Genomic DNA, 17,913 nt, shown 5'->3' with positions numbered 1-17,913 from the left:
AAGATGTGATCCCCTAATGCGTGTGTGTGTGTGTGTGTGTGTGTGTGTGTGTTTCAATGTAGACTGTGTGCATGTGTGTGGCCTCTGCAGTAATATTTCATCCTCTCCAGAGTCCCATAAGAACCTGCCGCACATTGTGTTTATGTGTGTTTGTGTGTGTGTGTGTGTGTGGGCAAGTGACCCTACATCGGATGTGTATGTATACATCGCTCCTTCTGTGCCAGTGTGCACGCCTACACTGGCTTGTGGCATTTATTCAACATCTTGAAGGTGAATGTGTGTTCAGAATGCATGACACACACAAAAACACACACACACACACACAAATACACACACAGAGACACACTAACACACTCACAGTTGATAAATTAGACTTGGAGCTACAGGAATTTGCTTTACAATGTACCAAAGCAAACACGAGATAGCGCGTACATTCCATCAAGCTCCCATGTATATTTGCAAGAATGTGTGCATGCATGTGTGTGTGTGTGTGCACATACAAATTGTCTCTGCACCCCTACACGTTAACTCCACGTGCCGAGACGTTTGCAGTCATGGGGTTATCAGCATAAAAAGCTAGGCCGCGTGTTTACATGCCAACCTCATTGTACATATGTGTTCCAAGGCACAAACATGCAGGAGGTGAATCGCACCAAACAAGACCTTCATGTCAATGTTTCCTCTCCCTGCCATTTGATTTGAGCCAGGGCCTTCTGTTTCCTTCATCCCGTAAGCCCCATTTACCTTCAACTCATTGGAAGTGGTATTATCCTTGAGCTTAGGTGCCGGTGCGCAAGGTATAATTTATTGTCTGTTCAGCAAGGCAAATATGCAAGCCTGGCACATTTCATTTGCTGAATACATATCATTATAAAAAATGTGATTTTTGTTTTTTTTTGTATGTGTTTCACACTGTGCGGTAAAATGCTATCTAGGCTACGTCTGATTCAGGCCTTTACAGTGAATTTCTTGGTGATAATAACCTCTGAAATATGGAATATTGGCTGCTCGGTGTGTGAAAAGAAGAGGCCAGTCGAGTCAGTGCTGTGACAGGGGGGGGAAAGATGTGCGCCAGACATCAATGCATACCAAACAGAAAGACGTGCATTTAATCCTCAGATGTTGAGACACAAGGTTGGAAAAAGCAGTGACCCACCTGCCCCATTGATATATGAATCTATTTGTGCTCAGACAGCTGACTGCTTTAGCACCCATGGCTGTAAATGCACAGCATGACTTGTAAATGATTGTGCGCTCAGTGCATTTCCTGTACATGTGTATTACTTTTAAGTGAAAAATGTGGCTTTTAAAAAAAAAACAACCTCACAGCAGCACTGTAAAGAAGCAACACACCACGGAAGAAAGCTTTCTGTATTCATGAGTTTGGTTTTAACAGTCCCTGCAGGTACAATAATGAAGTTTCTCTCCCCCATGTGGAATGGACCGTGATGATTATGATGAAGCAGAATTGCCGGCTGTTTTTCTTCCTTTCTTTTTTCACCCCCGCCCTGCTGTTGTATCGACAGAGCTGTAAACATACGCATAAAATTATATGTAGCAGCCATGTAACTGTAAAAAAAACGAGCTATTAACAGTTGCACAGGCAGAGAAGGTAATCCTGGTGCCGCAACAGAGGGGACTCTACTCGAGTTGTTCAGCAACTGGGGCGGATGCAAGAACAATGGCATTGAATTTCAAAGAAAGAAAAATTAAGATGTACAAATCCGCGTCTCCAGTTTGTCTCAACTGAGCATAATTGAAACTTTTTGCCCGGTTTGTGTATCCACAAACTTTCAAAGCTTTAAAAAAGTTAGTTCGTCCATCACAAGACTCATCGATCAAAGAAAATACACGCAATCATTCCGGCAACCTGTTGAATCCCAATTTGTGAGATCTGCCGGCTATCAATGTCAGCGACGATCACCCCAAGTGCACAACACGTGTTGAGCTATCTCGCCTTGTTGCATGACTAACATCCATGTCAGCACCTTGGCCTCCGCACACTGTAATGGCATTATGAGATAAATGATGCTTGTTATGACCCATAATGTTATGGCTTGCCCTTTACAGTGAGCTAAGCCCATTTTCTCTCGCGGCGCTGGATCGAGAACAGGAACTAAAACCCCAAAAGCAATCTATTCAAGGGTGCAACGAGCTAAGGGGATGTGACATGCCAATGTTTTTTAGTGATTTTCATTATGTGTCATTCTATTCTAATTCATTTTCAATTGGACCATAAGAGCCGGTGCCGTAAGCGGTACAAAAGGCAGGAACGAGCGAATGAGGATCTCGTTTGGCCGCAAGACATCCCGAGAACGAAAATAATGATCTTTATGAAATTACTTTAGACACAATCTGACAGGCGAGACAAAGCAAGTGGCTTGCCGTGTTCGAATCGATGAAGCCTCCATTATTTTTCTAAAGAGTAACATGCAATTTGTTTTCGGTGGAGCAGCATAGCATCGGTAATATTCTGCCCCTCTGACACGAAAAGCTAATGCACTATAGCCAACCTAATGTCGGATTAAACCTACATTTCTGTCAGATGGAAATGGAAAGACGCTTCGAACGCAGCAGATCCATAAAGCATGACCAAGCCTGTTATCACAGACACCACATTTGTGTCACAATAGCCTCAGGGGCCAAACCTTTCTGAAGACAGAAAAAAAGCTTGTATCCAAATCCATTCAGATGACTGTGATCCCATGCACGAGGAGGATCAAACTTCTTAAGTAGCTATTGATCAGCTAGATGAACAGAGACGCGGCGCTTGATCGAACGGAGGAATGACCTCATCTCTGCCTTTGACACGGCAGGAAGGCACAAATTGAAACCGCAGAAGGGTAAGCACACTTCTCACCCGTCATTTCCTTGAGAACGTGTGGATGTATCACACTCAAGCACCCCAGTGGTCATGGGATCAATAGTCTGGCGAGTTTGTTTATGAATAAGATGGACAGAGGTTCCGGCTCAGTTCTCCTTGTATCAGCAACTCTTTGAACTGGTACATCTAAATGAATACACTAAAGGCCTGGGTTGGCTCGGCCGAGGGGAGGGACCATCTTCTCTTTGAGAGATGGTCATGATGGACATCTTGCCAGTCTTGCAAGAATGGGCCCAGAGGAATCCGCCCTTCCTTGGAGGAAAACGCTGATCTGAGAGGATCTCTCTCCCGCCAGCTGACAAGTTGATAGACAAATGGCCCTGCTACTCTCTAACCTCTCAAACTACTGGCCCCTCCTTCTTGTACTACTCCTCCTTTCATGTGTGTGTGTGTGTGTGTGTGTGTGTGTGTGTGTGTGTGTCTTCCCCCAAACACTCCTCTTCCTTCATCCCATATTGTGTGTGTGTGTGCACAAGCACTGACATGACTAATTCATACAGCAGATCGCAGTGACCAGAACACGTTCCCCGACTTCTGCATGAGGTTTTAATTAAAGATACAGCTGCAGTTATTAAAATCACTCAGTCCCACATCTTTCATCCGGGATGAGCACAATCTAGCAATCTGGGTTTACTTGCTGGTCTGTGCCACCATTTACTGCACGTGTAACACACTTTATCACCAGCATCTGTATTACGTTAATGGGTCCGACTTTGTAAGACGTAGCGTTGCATGTCCTTGGTGATTCAAGGTTTTACAGAGTAGCTCATTTCTATGTCTTCAGGCTCGGATTGGTGGGGCCTCAGGGAGTTTTAGATGGCACTTCACGGGTGGAAGGGCAGGAATGAAGTGTGTTAGGTTGATGTCTTTCTGACATCACTATTTCCAAAGGCCAGTGGGTCTCTTCAGTAAAAACTGGAGCCCAGAGAGGATCCTCACAGCCAGATTTTCATTAGAGTCCAACTCCAACACACTGCCTTTTTTTTTATTGTCCCAAAGCACTGCCAAAATGCAATCAATAGGACTTTAAGAAAACTGGGTGCAATAGTGCACACTTTTTTACTGACCCACAATCGATAAGAACTGTGAAAAACAGTGCCATGAGTAAATATTGAAGATTCTCACCCACACACACACACAACCAGATTAAAAGTGCCTCTGGACACAGGACACAAGGGGGTCGTTTGGAGCCGACTTAGATTACCTTGAAAAACCACCACAGGTTCCTGCTCCAACTGTGATTGATTCATTGAAGTGAATTAATTAACAAACCCTTTAACTAATGAATCAATTAGGCAATTGATTTATGTGCATTACCCCTCTGGGTTATACTGACCATTAAAGATAACCTGTGCTCAATTTAAATCGCTTCACAGCAGATTACATGCAGAGGAATGCTCGGCTTACCTGTGTGTACCACTGCTGTGAGGGATTTGACATCGCTGAGGATTTGCCAAGTAAAACACGGTGATCGTGACATTGCTTGTGTATGCTAAAGGAGTATTACTGCGGCATTAAATACACGCATATTATCTTTATGTCACTTGAGCCTAAAGCTGTGCTTCGGGGCTGAGTTCCCTAAAATCCTTCCTTTCTCCAGATTAATAATAGATGCTTAAGAAGGAAGAAATACTTAATGACTACACTCCTGCCGCTGTATCTCTGAGTCATATTCAAGCCCGAGCTCCTGCCGCAGTTCACTCTGGCCTTCGCTGTAATTAAACAATCTACATCTTTTAGATGCAGGTGATGGCTGGCAGACAGCTACGCCTCTTAACGACTGTGCCGTGAGTGCATTCAGCATTCTGCTTCTCAAGCACAAACTGAATTAATGTTCTGATGGAAAAAAAATGAAAACGCGGCAGTCACAGATGGCCCAGCGACATGATATAGCGGGACAGAAATCTCTGCAGCAAAAAAAAACAGGAAGACAAAATGATACAGCATCAAGAGGACAACACAGAGGGCTGTCAATATAAACAGCAGCTCAGCAGCCCTCCTTACATAACCATCCATTGTTTGCTATATCTGGTGCATCCAACAAATCCACAGTGATAGATCTGTTCCCAGTCCTGTAAAAGACGTGATGCGGCTACTGGTCACTTGCAGGCAACGGGATCACGTCTTGAAGGCTGCAAACAAAGGCCATGTCGCATCTGAGACATTGCAGTGCAGTGGCCTTTGTCTCGCAGGGTCACAAGCTTGTAAAGGTGACCTGATTAGACATTGTTCCACAAGGACCTCTTAAAATAAGCATGCACCTGATGACCTCTCCGGTGTCTGACTACCCACGAGCTGCATTGCTGTTCATAAACAAGCTGCTCTGTGAAATGACGAAAAACTATGACTACAGAATTATAACTCGTTGCTTTTCTCCACCTGTTCTTCTGGAGCTAAACAGGAACTAATTGGGAGCACAGACATGAGGAGCCTCTCTTTTGAAAGTCAGGTCTTAAGACATGGCAGGGCTTCCCTTTATCCGTGAGCAACCTACGTCCATGGCACCAAGCATTTGCCACAGCTTGACCCAAATCTGCCTGAGGCTCCTCGGAGAAGGGCTGCCACGCCACAAACTGTCATTCTAATCCATTTCTTTTTCTTCTTCTAAGAGGATCACTTTGACTGGGTGTCTGTCTCTGGTAAATGAAAACACGCATCTCTGTCACTTTGGCCCGCTGCGGCTCACCCTGTGGTTTCACCTGAGGATCAATAACTGCAGTCGTCGGGCAGACTGGTGGTCGAGGGTGATGAGAGGCCACTGGGGCCTGCAGATGTTAGGTATATGAATGAATAAAAAAAGAGAATGTGCAACGCTACTCCAGTTCAACTTGTCATTGTCACAGAGGCCTTTTAGGGGATTCGCCTCTCTGAAGTGTGGAAGAGGAACATTGTCTTCTAGCAAAACGGGTACAAGTAAAAGATGAATTTAGTGAAGGGATTTACCAGGGATTCTCTTTAGGACACCACATGCCTCTAAGAGCTGGTAGATTTGAAATCGACTTGACGTCAAAGCATTTATACCAAAGCACTAACAGATTTCCAACAAAATGCTCATATGCTGTATATGCTGATCAATCATTCAAGACTATTTGATTAATCTCTTCCAGAGCTGTGGGCCTTTCTTTCTCATGATAAACATAACTTAATGATATAATTTTCCATAAATAAGCTACTTTACCAAGGGGCAAATGTTTAAACATTTCAAAATCTTTAACAATAAGTCTCCAATGTCTTCCCTGGTGCTAATCTTCACACAACTCTCCAACTTTATTGCTATAGTACGAAAGGACTACAGGCAAGTAGCTGCTCTTCATTACTTTAATTGCAACCCACGGGGTGCCTCGATTTCATGTGACAAATTAATTTTATAACAGTGAGTAATATGTGGTTATCTCTTCATTATTTTTTACCTAGATTGCCCTAGGTTCCATCAGCGGATTCATGCACCCCCCCCAAAAAAAACTATTCCATGAACCTGTCAGGCTCTCAATTGCCATGTGACAAATATCTCGGCCAATGAAGAGCAAAATGGGATTTGCTCCATTGCCTGAATTATTGAAGTGGACAGTGTGAGAAATTTATGGCGCAAAATTCATCCAGATTCCCTATGCATTATGTTTTAATACGTTTTCATTCCCAATGCCCCCTCAACGCATCCTCATTTCTCAGCGCACGAGATCCCATGTCACAGTATGTAAGTCGAGCTGACGCAATCAGGTGTACAACCCCCCTAAAATACACTCGCTTGGCGTTATTCGGCTAACGAACGGGCTGGCACAGGGGTGACATTTAGTTTTCTTCATGAGCGCTGACAAAAAAATCCCAATCCTAGATCTCTAGCTATAGCTAGCCTTCCCACCTTTACCAGTATGATCATTACTCAGGATTTGTGCTGACAGGCTATCTTCATATAACGTACCACCTGCATACACATCTGCACCAACAGCACAAACCCACGAGAAGGTAAGGACAGAAACGGTGATCAGTCTGTGAAAATACATTTACTTGTCTTCCTTTTCCTTTGTTCTGATTCATATTGGAGCGGGTTGTGTTGCACAACACTGATTCTTATTAAGGAACATGTGAGGGAAGATTAATTGGGTTAAAAGGGGTCTATTCTTTGTCAGGCCTCTTGTGCATGCCTTTCATTATCCTCACCCCAAAAGACAGTCACTAACGCAGTCCTTTGAATTCATTTCATCAGTTTGTGCTATTAGCCCCTACCGCTGGCTTTGACCTTGGTCATTCTCGTAGACTAAAGTGAGCACATTCTCACTGCCCCTCCTTTGGGTGCCTCTCTCCCCTGCAGCTCTCTCTACTGGATTCCAATAACGACCATATAAACCCCTTTGAACTCAAAAGTGTGTCTTCTCGCCACAGAGCAGTTTCCCCCCCAAAGTTAAAGGCTATAGGGTGTCAGGTCCGAAAGCAAAGAAAATGCAGGCTTAGGGGAAAAAATACCTCGGTGTAAAAGCACAACATGATACAGACAAACAACGCGGCGGTGAAGGTCAAAAATATTGCCTTGCCAGTCAACAGGCTCGACTGTGCTGACAGCCTGAATCTAAAGAGAGTCCCTCGCATTAACACAGCCATGAGCAGCATTTTAGCGTACCGTTAGGTGGCCACACAATCCTCTTTGTGACCTCTGCGGAAAAGGCTAGCATGCCACAGCAAATTAAAAATCCAAAAGGAAGGCTTCGGGACATGTGCCAGTACAGAATCCTGAACTCCCCTTTGTCTCCCATTTTGGCTGACGGACAACTTTTTTTCCCTTTCCCTCTCTCCCCGCCTTTCACTAAGCCTGGACATTCTCCTACCACAAAGTGGCCATGGACTTGCCTCAGCGAAGAGAGTGTATGCCACTGCTTGACCTGAATATTTGCCCAGGGCCGGAGGCAGGGAGAGAGGGGGTGGCTGGTCATTCCAAGCCACACTTCTTGAAAACCAGCACAATGGAGAACCCACGTCCATTCCTAAGGGCCAAAACCGGCTCTGCCCGCCCCGGGGCATACATGTATTAAAAGGGATATTAAGTGCTGTTTTCTGTGGCAGGTTCATGCAGTACAGTAATTCCCTGGGTGGCACCATTTGACTTTCATAAGGAGTTTAAGCAGTAAGTGTGCTCACCCCCTGCATGAAGATCTCCCAGCAGCACAGGTACAATTTGTCTTTATCATGTTAGACTGTAGGTGGAATTAATGACGAGGGATGAAACATGTCAGTTGACTCCTGATGGATGTGACAGACATGTATCCAGCTGCATGTGAGCAAGTGAAACTCCACCTTTACCAAAAACCCACCACTACAGTGCAGCCGTGTCCACATGAGGCTGAGCACCCCACACAGCATGGCGGTGCTGACAGCCACATTGTGGACAGTGTGCTGGATGATTGAGCCTCCCCTGGAGGTGTGTGACTGAGGATCGGATGATGATTTATCCGGATTGAGCATGAAAAGGGGGCAGAGAACACAATAGAAGGTAAACGGAGCGACATTAGAACCGCTTGACCTCAACATTACCCTTAAGCTAGACTCTAGTGCCATCTATTGAGAACGTTTACAACGAATCAGCTCTCCACACAAACAGGGAGCTGATTATTTGAACGCTGCTTTCTCCCCCCCACTGCACTGCTTCAACTTATATCTTTGATTATCCAAAATTGATCGGTCGATTATCCACAGCTGGAGGACTTGTTGGTGAGGGGGGGAGAGAAAAAGACGCATGGTTTGGATAATCAGAGCAGAGCAAGACAACGTGTGCTTCATACAAATGACTCTGCTTCCGTGTGGTTTTAGAACGGATTTTTTTATTTAACAGCTACCAAAAGGAGGGAAGTCGATTATTTGACTGCGGTTGCGCCGAGAGCAGCTGGACGAGCTCCGCGTGTGCGTATTATTGGTGCGCAAAACTTAAAGGAAATGTGGTGGCGCATTGGAGCAGCATAAAAGTGAAGCGTCAGATCGGCGGAGTTACCTTCTTTGAGCAGGCGGGAGTGGAGGAGGAGGAGGAGAAAGCAGCAGATCGCCGCTCCGGTCAGTGCCCACGCAACTCGGAGAAGCTGCATCCTGGCGTGGGAGGCTTCGCGGCGGACCGAGGGAGCCGTGCAGGCGGGAGAGGGAGAGAGACCGCTCCACCTCAGCTCACAGACACGCACTGGCTCATATTCTGTCCACTGTGGAGTCACGCATTCGTCCCCGTTATTCGTGCGCAAATCCTCACTTTGATAGTCCGGTTCTGATGTGGTTCAAATAAAAAAAAAAAAAGAAAAGAAGAAGAGGGCTGGGATCTGTGAAACAACAACACAAATGTATGCGCTCCTGCTTCGCCTGCCGGTGCGTCAGAGTGGCTCCAAACACAGGGGGAGGCGATTAACCCCCGATCACCGACTGAAGGGCTGCCATCCTTCCCTCGCAACCACTTCTCCCCTCTTCTTCTCCTCCTTCTTCTCCTCCCCGTCAGGAGTCTCTCAGCACACGGCCACTCGCGGCAGGTTCGGCGGGAGCGGCGCTGCGCCTCCTCGGTGCGGCTCCGTCTTCGAGTGCGCACGGCGCGGTTCCACGGCGATGCGGCGCGCAGAAGATGATCACCGCTCCCCGCTGCATGTTACGCACATCGCTCCCATTGCCGGAGAGGCAGAGGCAAACACTGCCAAGCAAGTCGCCTCGCAGCTCTCGTTTTCCCTCCCTCTCTCACTCTCTCTCTCTCCCCCCCATCTCTCTCTCTCTCTCTCTCTCTCTCTCTCCACCCCAGTTCTCCACTATATTGCTCCGTCACTTGCACTCTCTCTCTCTCTCTGGGGCTGCTTTCCCTCTCTCTACTTCTCCACCCTCTCTCCCTCCCTCTGTCTGCTTCCCTCTTTCTCCCCTGATTCACTCCAATGCAACTCTTGCCATTTACGCACGAGAACAGGCAGTTTCATAAACTATGCATCAACTGCGCGCCGCACATCTCGGAAACATTTCCCCCCCACAAAAAAAAATCAGAGGCTCAGCGGTTGACAAATTCGCCCTGGATTTTCTCTGAAGGCGAATAAAACAAAATCATGGAGAAAAGACTTGGCTGCAGTAGCAGGTTATTCTGTTTAGTCGGTCCTCCCATTAGATAATCCTTGTAGATCAAAACAGTTGCACGGCACAACTCACCATCCCTGTGTGTGTGAGTGTGTGCGCGCCTCATACCAACTCGACTGCCCCCTCTGCGTAGCTCCAGGTTACGTCACAACTCCCCCAAATAATCTCCTCCAGCTACAGAGCCTGCAGACAGTGCTGCTATAATAGGATGTTTCCACTGATAAATAAAAGTGAGCCAACCGTGGGCGGACAGTGATGATCAGATGGCAAAAACGAATTAAGCCAAACTTAGAAAGAGTATTTCAGGAGTTAATTAAGATTATGTTGACTGTTGACTGTTTCTGGCTAAAGAAAGTGAAAACAATGCATTTTTTGGGGGGGGGGGGGGGATTTCTGTAGCTGTGTCTCAGTTCAGGGCCTGCATTTGAAGACGACTGTCCCATTTGGAAAGTTTCTTTAGATGCAGCCGGCAAATGCGTCCTTCATCAAACAAAGGCTCCAATGGGTGGATCCCTCCCAGCTCAACCTTTTCCTTCGGTGACGAACCAGTTTTCAAAAAGCAAACGCCACCGGCAAGCGAGGAGATGTCCAACCAAGGGGCGTTAAAACTTCTTCGTTCAGCTAATTAGTGCGAGTAGCTGCAGGGGCGACAGCAATAATGGCGGGACAAGCTGGGGACACCAATCATGGAAAGCCTCTCCTGACCAGACCAGCTCATTTCGGTTTGGCCCTCGCGGTCTACCTGGCCCATAAAGACTGCCTCCTTCGTGTGCCGTGTAGATTGTGTCCTCTGAAGGATGCAGCCCCTGAATTGACACATAATCATCATCTCCCTAAACAAGAAAACTGTAACGAAGAAATTGTGCATACATTAACCAAGCCTCCCATTTACTAAGAAAAGCAATAGGCTTCGGGTAGCCCAGCCCGAGGCTCATTTACCAAGAATATTCAACACCCCTGAAAGTGATTACACTACATATAGCCTGGCTCTGAGTACAGAGTGATCTTTAAAAAGGACGTCAGGAGCGAAAACAATCCGGCTGGAGGAGGCCCAACACAGAAATGGAAAAACAATAGCTCGTGTAATCCCCCCCCACACACACACGTACCCTGCCTCCATGAGTGCCAACACCGCCTTTGTTCCAGTTTTATGTATATTTGCATGCTGCTTAAATCTCACATGACGCGCGATTGTTCGCTCGGTTCGTCCATCAGTCATTTGGAAGCGGATGGTCAGTTTGCACACAATAACACATATGGTCCGCTCGAGCGGATGGATTTCCTCCTTGGGGGTGCTTGTGAGTTTTATCCCCGCGTCTGTGTGTTTATAATTGAATCAGAATGACACTGTCGGACGACTGGCAGTGCCACTCAAACCAGAAAACTGTCATTGCGGTGTCAATAAGGTTGGCCCCTGCAGCTACTCGCACTAATTAGCTGATAACAGTCTCTGTTGGTTGGCATGTGAGCCAGAATGTGTGTGCGCATGTGTGTCTGCTTTGAATGTTTATTCCTCTGTTTGCATGTTACTGTTTGTGTGTGTATTAGAGGCCTTTTCTACTGACACCTCCCCGCCTCCTCTCTAATGCTGTGATCCATCCATCCACTGCAAAGAAAGCAATTAACAAAGACTTGACCTTGACAAGGATTTAGGGTGGAAGACTCTATGTGTGCCTGTGACCGTGTGGGTGTGTGCGCTTGTCTAACAATATCATCTGCCGTGCCTATACCGCTCTATACTCAGCGGAAGAGTGGCAAACTAAATATAACCTTGTGCATGTGCATGCATCCTAATGTAATAAACACTCGGAATCGCAGAGAAGGAACGGCACACTTTGTGTTTCTAGAGGAAGCAGTTACAACTATTCACAAGGCTGCATCTTATCTGTAAAATAAAATAGTCCCAAAGCACCCAAACCATTTTGAATCACCAATTTAAGGTGGCAACAGCAATTTGTGCAACTGTGAGGAAATATTTAGCACATGAAAAATATGTTGTTACCACTAAACTTATAAGTAATTAGCTATGAGATAAATATCGTTCCACATTCCAAAAAGAAAAAAGGTGTTGAAAAGTTGAAACTCTGAAAGCTTACATTTTTATTTAATAGGTTTTGCATGATTGAAGCTAAGTTTTGGAGCCTTGCATAATGTTTTCATTGGCTGAAAACAAAATTCCACCCATTTTCGGAGTTTCTGATTTAGCCCCCGGTCTGGTTTGCTTTCCAGTTTTGAAACCTTGTAAATGGTTATTAAAAAAAAAAACATCTGAACCCTTGAAAATTGCGTTTTGAAGGGTGAATCTTTATTTTGAAAGTTTGCAGACTTCTGTTGGAGTCAGAGTTGAGTTAACAACACGTACTTTTCAGAGACGCGCCCACACATTGATGAGTTTGCGAATTACATGATTTTTTGGCAGCGTTGCTCTGATGTGAAACTCCGAAATCGATCGTCTGAGAAAAAGTCAGGTTCCTGGAGGGAAGGGCATTTGCTCCTAAACCACTGTACAGTCCATGTCAGTACATGTCAGGTTTTCACTTTTGGAAAATGGCACAATATTTATTCTATAATTATGCTTTTATGTTGAGTTATTTATAAAGAAGAAGGTGTGGATAACAATTGGCACCTTTCTTCCAGTAAGACGGTGAATGTTGTTGGATTTCAGCCCCTTTCACACTCTGGATCTTTAGAATCTATGCTTTTTTTTAGGTAAAGTGTAAAAATTATCAAAAATAGAACTCAACAAACAGACAAGCATGGATTTCTGTTGTTGTGTGTGAAGCAACATGGAGGACATTCTAAGCTCTGTCCCGCTTTTTAATTTAATTAGTCAATTTGGAGCGGCTGTAATCAATATTTTTGCCACAATTTCAGCCTTTCAAAGGATGAAATGACTGTGTGATGTGAAAGCATTTGAACCTGCAGGGAATTATCAGCAGTCTCTGCAGTTCCACTCAGCTTTGTAGAGCATTTAAGCATTTCTCAGCTCACTGAGTCGGTTCTAACGGCCCACAACTCGACTGTTGTGGTTCACAACAGGTACACGTCTTCAGCCATAAAGCTCTAATGAACCCATTGGGCAGCTGACTTTTGGGACCGTTGTGGCGCAGGAAGGCGACAAGGATGTTTTGTTTTGAAAAATGTATTAAGTGTCCCCAAAGGAGCAAAGGGGTGTTCTCACAGACACAAGTAGATCCCATCCAGAACTGTCAGCAGCCAAGTGGCATCAAAGAGCGTGATCAATCTGCGGGTTTTACTTTAACTAATCAATTGAAATGAACATGTTATTTTAGCGATATTTATATTTACCAGGCATAAATATATGTATTTTTAGTATTTGATATCAAACCTGTTTCCTTTGGGACCAACAACTCTGTCTAGACACCATTATGAATCCTCCTTAGAGATTTTCTTGCCTTGTATCGAAAGGGGACATCAAAAATGTTTTGAGATGTGTTTTGGAGCACTGTGGAATTTGGTTTCTTTTCTTCCTCTTTTTTTTAATGAATTATTGAAATATTTCCTTCCCCTCTATTCTAACACCACCCACCTTCACTGCTGCTGCCACGTCTCCTCTCTTGCCATCTCCTCCTCTATGCCGCCACCCACTCTCCGCTATGCTTTTCCTTGCCAGGAGCCAGGAGAGGCGTTACTTGCTTTGTCCTCTGTGCAGGTCACTGGCTGTGAGCCAGACAGAGCCCATGCCAATAAAAGCCATGAGTAATGGGCTAAAACTTCTACATTCGCTGTGTTTCCCATTATTTCCCATGGTCAATAAATCTGGAGAAGGGCTTAATCAGAGGGAAAAGCTAGAACATATGGCCTATGTCCAGTAGGGTGTCCAACACAAAGATTCTTACAGTTTAATCAGAGATAAAAGTTGAGGTAGCCGCCACCGATACGGCTTTTCCTTGTGACCCACTTTGTCTTCTGACAGTTGGAGCTATTATTGTTTGGACAGTTTGGTGCTGGCTGTCGTGAAACAATGGCCGCCTTAGACCCCTTGAGACAAGGTTGACTCTAAATAAAGTACTTAAAAAAACACTAAGAGACAGATAATTGAACAAATGCTTCACAATCCATTATTTCACCAGTGAAAAATCCAAAGTTTGTTTCACAGCACAACTGGATGGTCCAACATTTTTGCCTGAGTTTCATACAACTATCGAACTGCGTCTGGGAGCATCACCACAACTCGTATCCACCTCACTCATGTGTCACAACGTGAAGACACATCGCACCAACGTTTAGGCAATTGAACAATCAAGCATTTATTCATGTATCAGGTAGAATATGTCTATTTTTCCATGAACACACATTGGAACATTGATGAACAACATTTGCGGTGGAATAAGCTAGTAATGTTTTAATCAGTATTTTTGTTGGAAACCCATTTGGTTGTTAATATACACAATTACAGAAAGTAAGATTTCCCCGAGCACGTATTTAACTTTATTAAGCCTATCATAACTCTTCATTTGCAGGGCTCTAGAGTGCATCCATTAAAATCTGTGAAGTGCGACTAAACATATTCCTTGGTCGCACCCTCGAGCAGCTGCATCAAGCGAAAATTTGTATCGTACACGGAAAATATCCTGAGCTGAATCGAAATCACATGATATCAAACCAAGCCCTAGTTAAGAAATAACCAATACATATGGGAACCGTGAAGAAAATGTATAATAGGTGGATTATTGCGGTGCCAAAATGTGCTTTTATGAAGCAAAGGTAGTAATTGTTTGGAGTTTCTGTTTCTGGCCACTTGAAATGCCCAACTCTCTTCTAGCTCCATTTTTGGTATCCAACAACCCCTGAGGGAGATATCTAAGGTCTTTAGATCTTAATTTTGTTGCCATGTTCACTAGTTAGTTGTTGACTTTGTCTCTCGGCTGTTTCACGCCGAGGAGTTCCTCATAATCCAGGTTCACCAGGAGCGATCCCACTGATGTAACACTTATGTCATTTGAGCTGTTGTTTTTATTTAAAATATTGATGGTGGCCTAGCTGCTCAAACATTAGTGCTCTCCTTAAATGTTTCATAATTGACACATCAAGCTTCTGCTGCAACACCAAAGAAAGCTATCGGAAGTAAATTGGATTTGTAGGCTGATATCTGCTGTGGGTGTGGTGGTGTCATAATACACAGTGTGGCTTCCTCAAAACTTTGGGCATGTGTTTTCAGCTTTGAGAAATCTACAATAGATTCATGAAGCAGTGAGGAGACAGGAGGCTTTTGAATTGTGCCACTTGTGTCCATGTGGCGTTACAGGTGGAAATGTGAAAACATCCAAAATAAGGGAAAGATGCATTTAGTTTAATGCAACTGTCCAAGAAAAATTGCCACAGGCTGATTCATCTCTGTGGCTGAGATGAAAAGACATGACAAAAATCAAATTTTCTTCTGCTTTACATCATCTCCAGCACTATCTGCACAAAGCTCCCATGCTTGGAGACACAATGGATCCATCTTAGTCAGAAAAGGCCTTTTGCTGCCACTGTCGCTCCTCAGCCTCATACACAACTTCACCATAGACGTTACGAGTCCATCAATACAAAGCTCTATTTAGGTATTCTAAAATTTTTGTATTTAATCATGACCCCCTTATTTGCAAATTAAACCCGACAGCCACATGGAATAAATAAAGTATCTGCCTGTAAATAATATATCAAAAATCTGAATTCAACATCCATTTCAGTGATATCTTTGTACTTAGGGAACATGTTTTTAAGTTGGGACAACCGTCCATTTGTGTGCTGTCAGAGAAAATGTCTGACTTAACACAAAATGCAAAATTACACGAAGAAATCTAAAGATAGAAATACATGAGCTATAAAGAACACACCAGTGTCCTTTATAGCCCATTTATTTCATATGAGGGGCTTATTATTAGCCCAAGAGAAAAGACAACCATTAACATAACAGCCTTTATAAAAAATGGCTCAAAAGTTTCCAGAGTGTGCACATTTTTGAAGGTTACGTTTTAGGTCTTCAGCCTAGTTTTCCATTCCGGTGAACAAATGAGTGACAGGTCAGGGATTTTTGGTATTCAGCTGCATATTTGCGGCCTTTATGTTGCATCTCCAAGAATTTCATTTCATCAGCAGCCTTGACAAAGACACTTTGTCCAGAATCTGTGTGGAAAAATTCAGGGGGTAAATGTTACACAGCAGTTACCTCCACTAAGGGGATTATGTTCTCAGTGGTGTTTGTTAGCAGGATTACGCAAAAACTAGAGAACCGATTTTATTGAAACTTGGCGGAGGGGTCGGGGTGTGAACCAAGATAAACATAAACTTTTGGAGTGGATCCGACTAATGGGGAGGATCCAGAAATCTTTTTTCCCTTCCTTTAACATCGCGAGATAGGAAGGAACTTTTCTAGAAAAAAATCTAACATTCTCAGAGGACTGATATCTATGACTGAGTGTAATTTGGTGCAGCTTGATGAAATTAAAGGGGAACTGTTGGGCTTCGGCAGAGGAAAACACTTTACTAAGTGACACTCTGCTTTCGTCTGCGTTTATTTGTAAATTAGCAGGATTACACAAAATTGACTCATCTGATTTCCTTGAAATGTTTTGGGGGGGTGAGTCATGAACCAAGCAAGAACCCATAAAATGTTGTTGTGGATCCAGATCTAAATCATTTTTGGTGAGTATTGATCATGATGAGAAATGAGTGACGTTTAGGGGACTGATGTTTATGAGTGTGTGTGATTTGGTGCAGATCCAAATCAAAATCTGGATCCAGTAAATTTAAATGTGGTTTCATGAGGCGACTGGTGGGCCTTGGTGGAGGCACTCTACTGAAATCCATTCCAGCATAATAAGATTTCCCTCCGTCTCTTCACCACAATTCACTGAGGAGATATATGGCCCCACAAACGCTGTATTGTTATTTCTAATCTAAACATGTTAAATGTTTATACATTGCTGCTCTTTTTAATTGAAGCAGTGTCACTCACACTGACTTAAGCTGCAAAGTTATTGTGCTGCTCATTATTAACTGTACACATGCACGACGCACATTTAATCAAGTCTTATTATAGGAAATGCAATATACTGAACTGGCAAACACCACAGATAGACTCATCCTCCCGAGGCGCCCACTAAGCTTCTTACATTTCCTGTAGTCGCAGCACAAACAAACAAACACGCGGGAGCTTCCTCTCTGTTTAGTGTCCACATTCCCGATCTTGGTTCATCCATCATCCCTCGGCGCTGATGCCTCACCTGGCCCGATCCCTTAAACGCTACAGTGCGATGACAAATGATCGGTGATGTACTCGATTAATTATTCATATTCTTTTCATCCGCTTTCACCAGGCAAGTATCACATAGAGAACGGATACAACTGCTTTGTTGAGGAGGCGATTCCCCCGATGCTGGAGACAACAGATTATTCACAGCAATAAAAGAAAAATTAAGGCGTTGCCAACGAACCAAGCTCGAATCTTCCCTCAGAGTAACCAGCCTCTTACAACTTACAATTTTTAATGATTCAACAAAACAGGTTGTTGTTGTCAGGGAATAACCATGCTCTAAAAAGTTCTCCTTCACTTTTAACTCTCTCACCTATGGCACCCTGAGGAAGTGCAGCAGTGCACCGCAAACATTGAATTGTTCAAACTCATCTTTTATCATTAACTCAATGGTGAGTTTGAGATTAGTTAAATTTGAATTCTTCAGTTTTAACCTGCATGAATGAGGATTATGAGACTTGTAACAAGGCATAATATATATAATTCAATTCCAGAAAATACTCCAGAAAGGGCTCTGCTTTCCAATTTGACAGCTACACATCGTTATGCTACGTCACAGATGTCTCAAAATTAAAACAATTATAACACATCAATTCCTCCCGAAACATTTCCAGTACCAGGTTCTGGAGACTTTGATGTCCCACTTGCCAGCACCAGGCCCAGTCCAGATGTGACTGTTGCTTACACAACACAA

The 17,913-nt window shown here is 44.1% G+C and overlaps 1 protein-coding gene across 2 annotated transcripts in view; it reads right to left on the bottom strand.

Moving 5' to 3' along the window:
* Positions 1 to 17,913, bottom strand: part of LOC118101268 (chemokine-like protein TAFA-5) — a 138,259-nt gene that overhangs the window by 83,007 nt on the left and 37,339 nt on the right. Inside the window, exon 1 of one of the 2 annotated variants that reach the window (XM_035146867.2) lies at positions 8,862 to 10,052. The exons of the other annotated variant lie outside the window; for it this stretch is intronic. Coding sequence (XP_035002758.1) covers positions 8,862 to 8,952 — 91 coding nt within the window. The 5' untranslated portion in view covers positions 8,953 to 10,052. Of the gene's footprint in view, positions 1 to 8,861; positions 10,053 to 17,913 lie in introns of those variants that run through there. 2 annotated transcript variants of the gene reach the window in all.

This window comes from Hippoglossus stenolepis, chromosome 22 (assembly GCF_022539355.2).
Source record: "Hippoglossus stenolepis isolate QCI-W04-F060 chromosome 22, HSTE1.2, whole genome shotgun sequence".
Classification (NCBI taxonomy): Eukaryota; Metazoa; Chordata; class Actinopteri; order Pleuronectiformes; family Pleuronectidae; genus Hippoglossus; species Hippoglossus stenolepis.
Note: the sequence above shows the minus strand (reverse complement) of the source record. Positions and strands in the feature narration are given on the sequence as shown.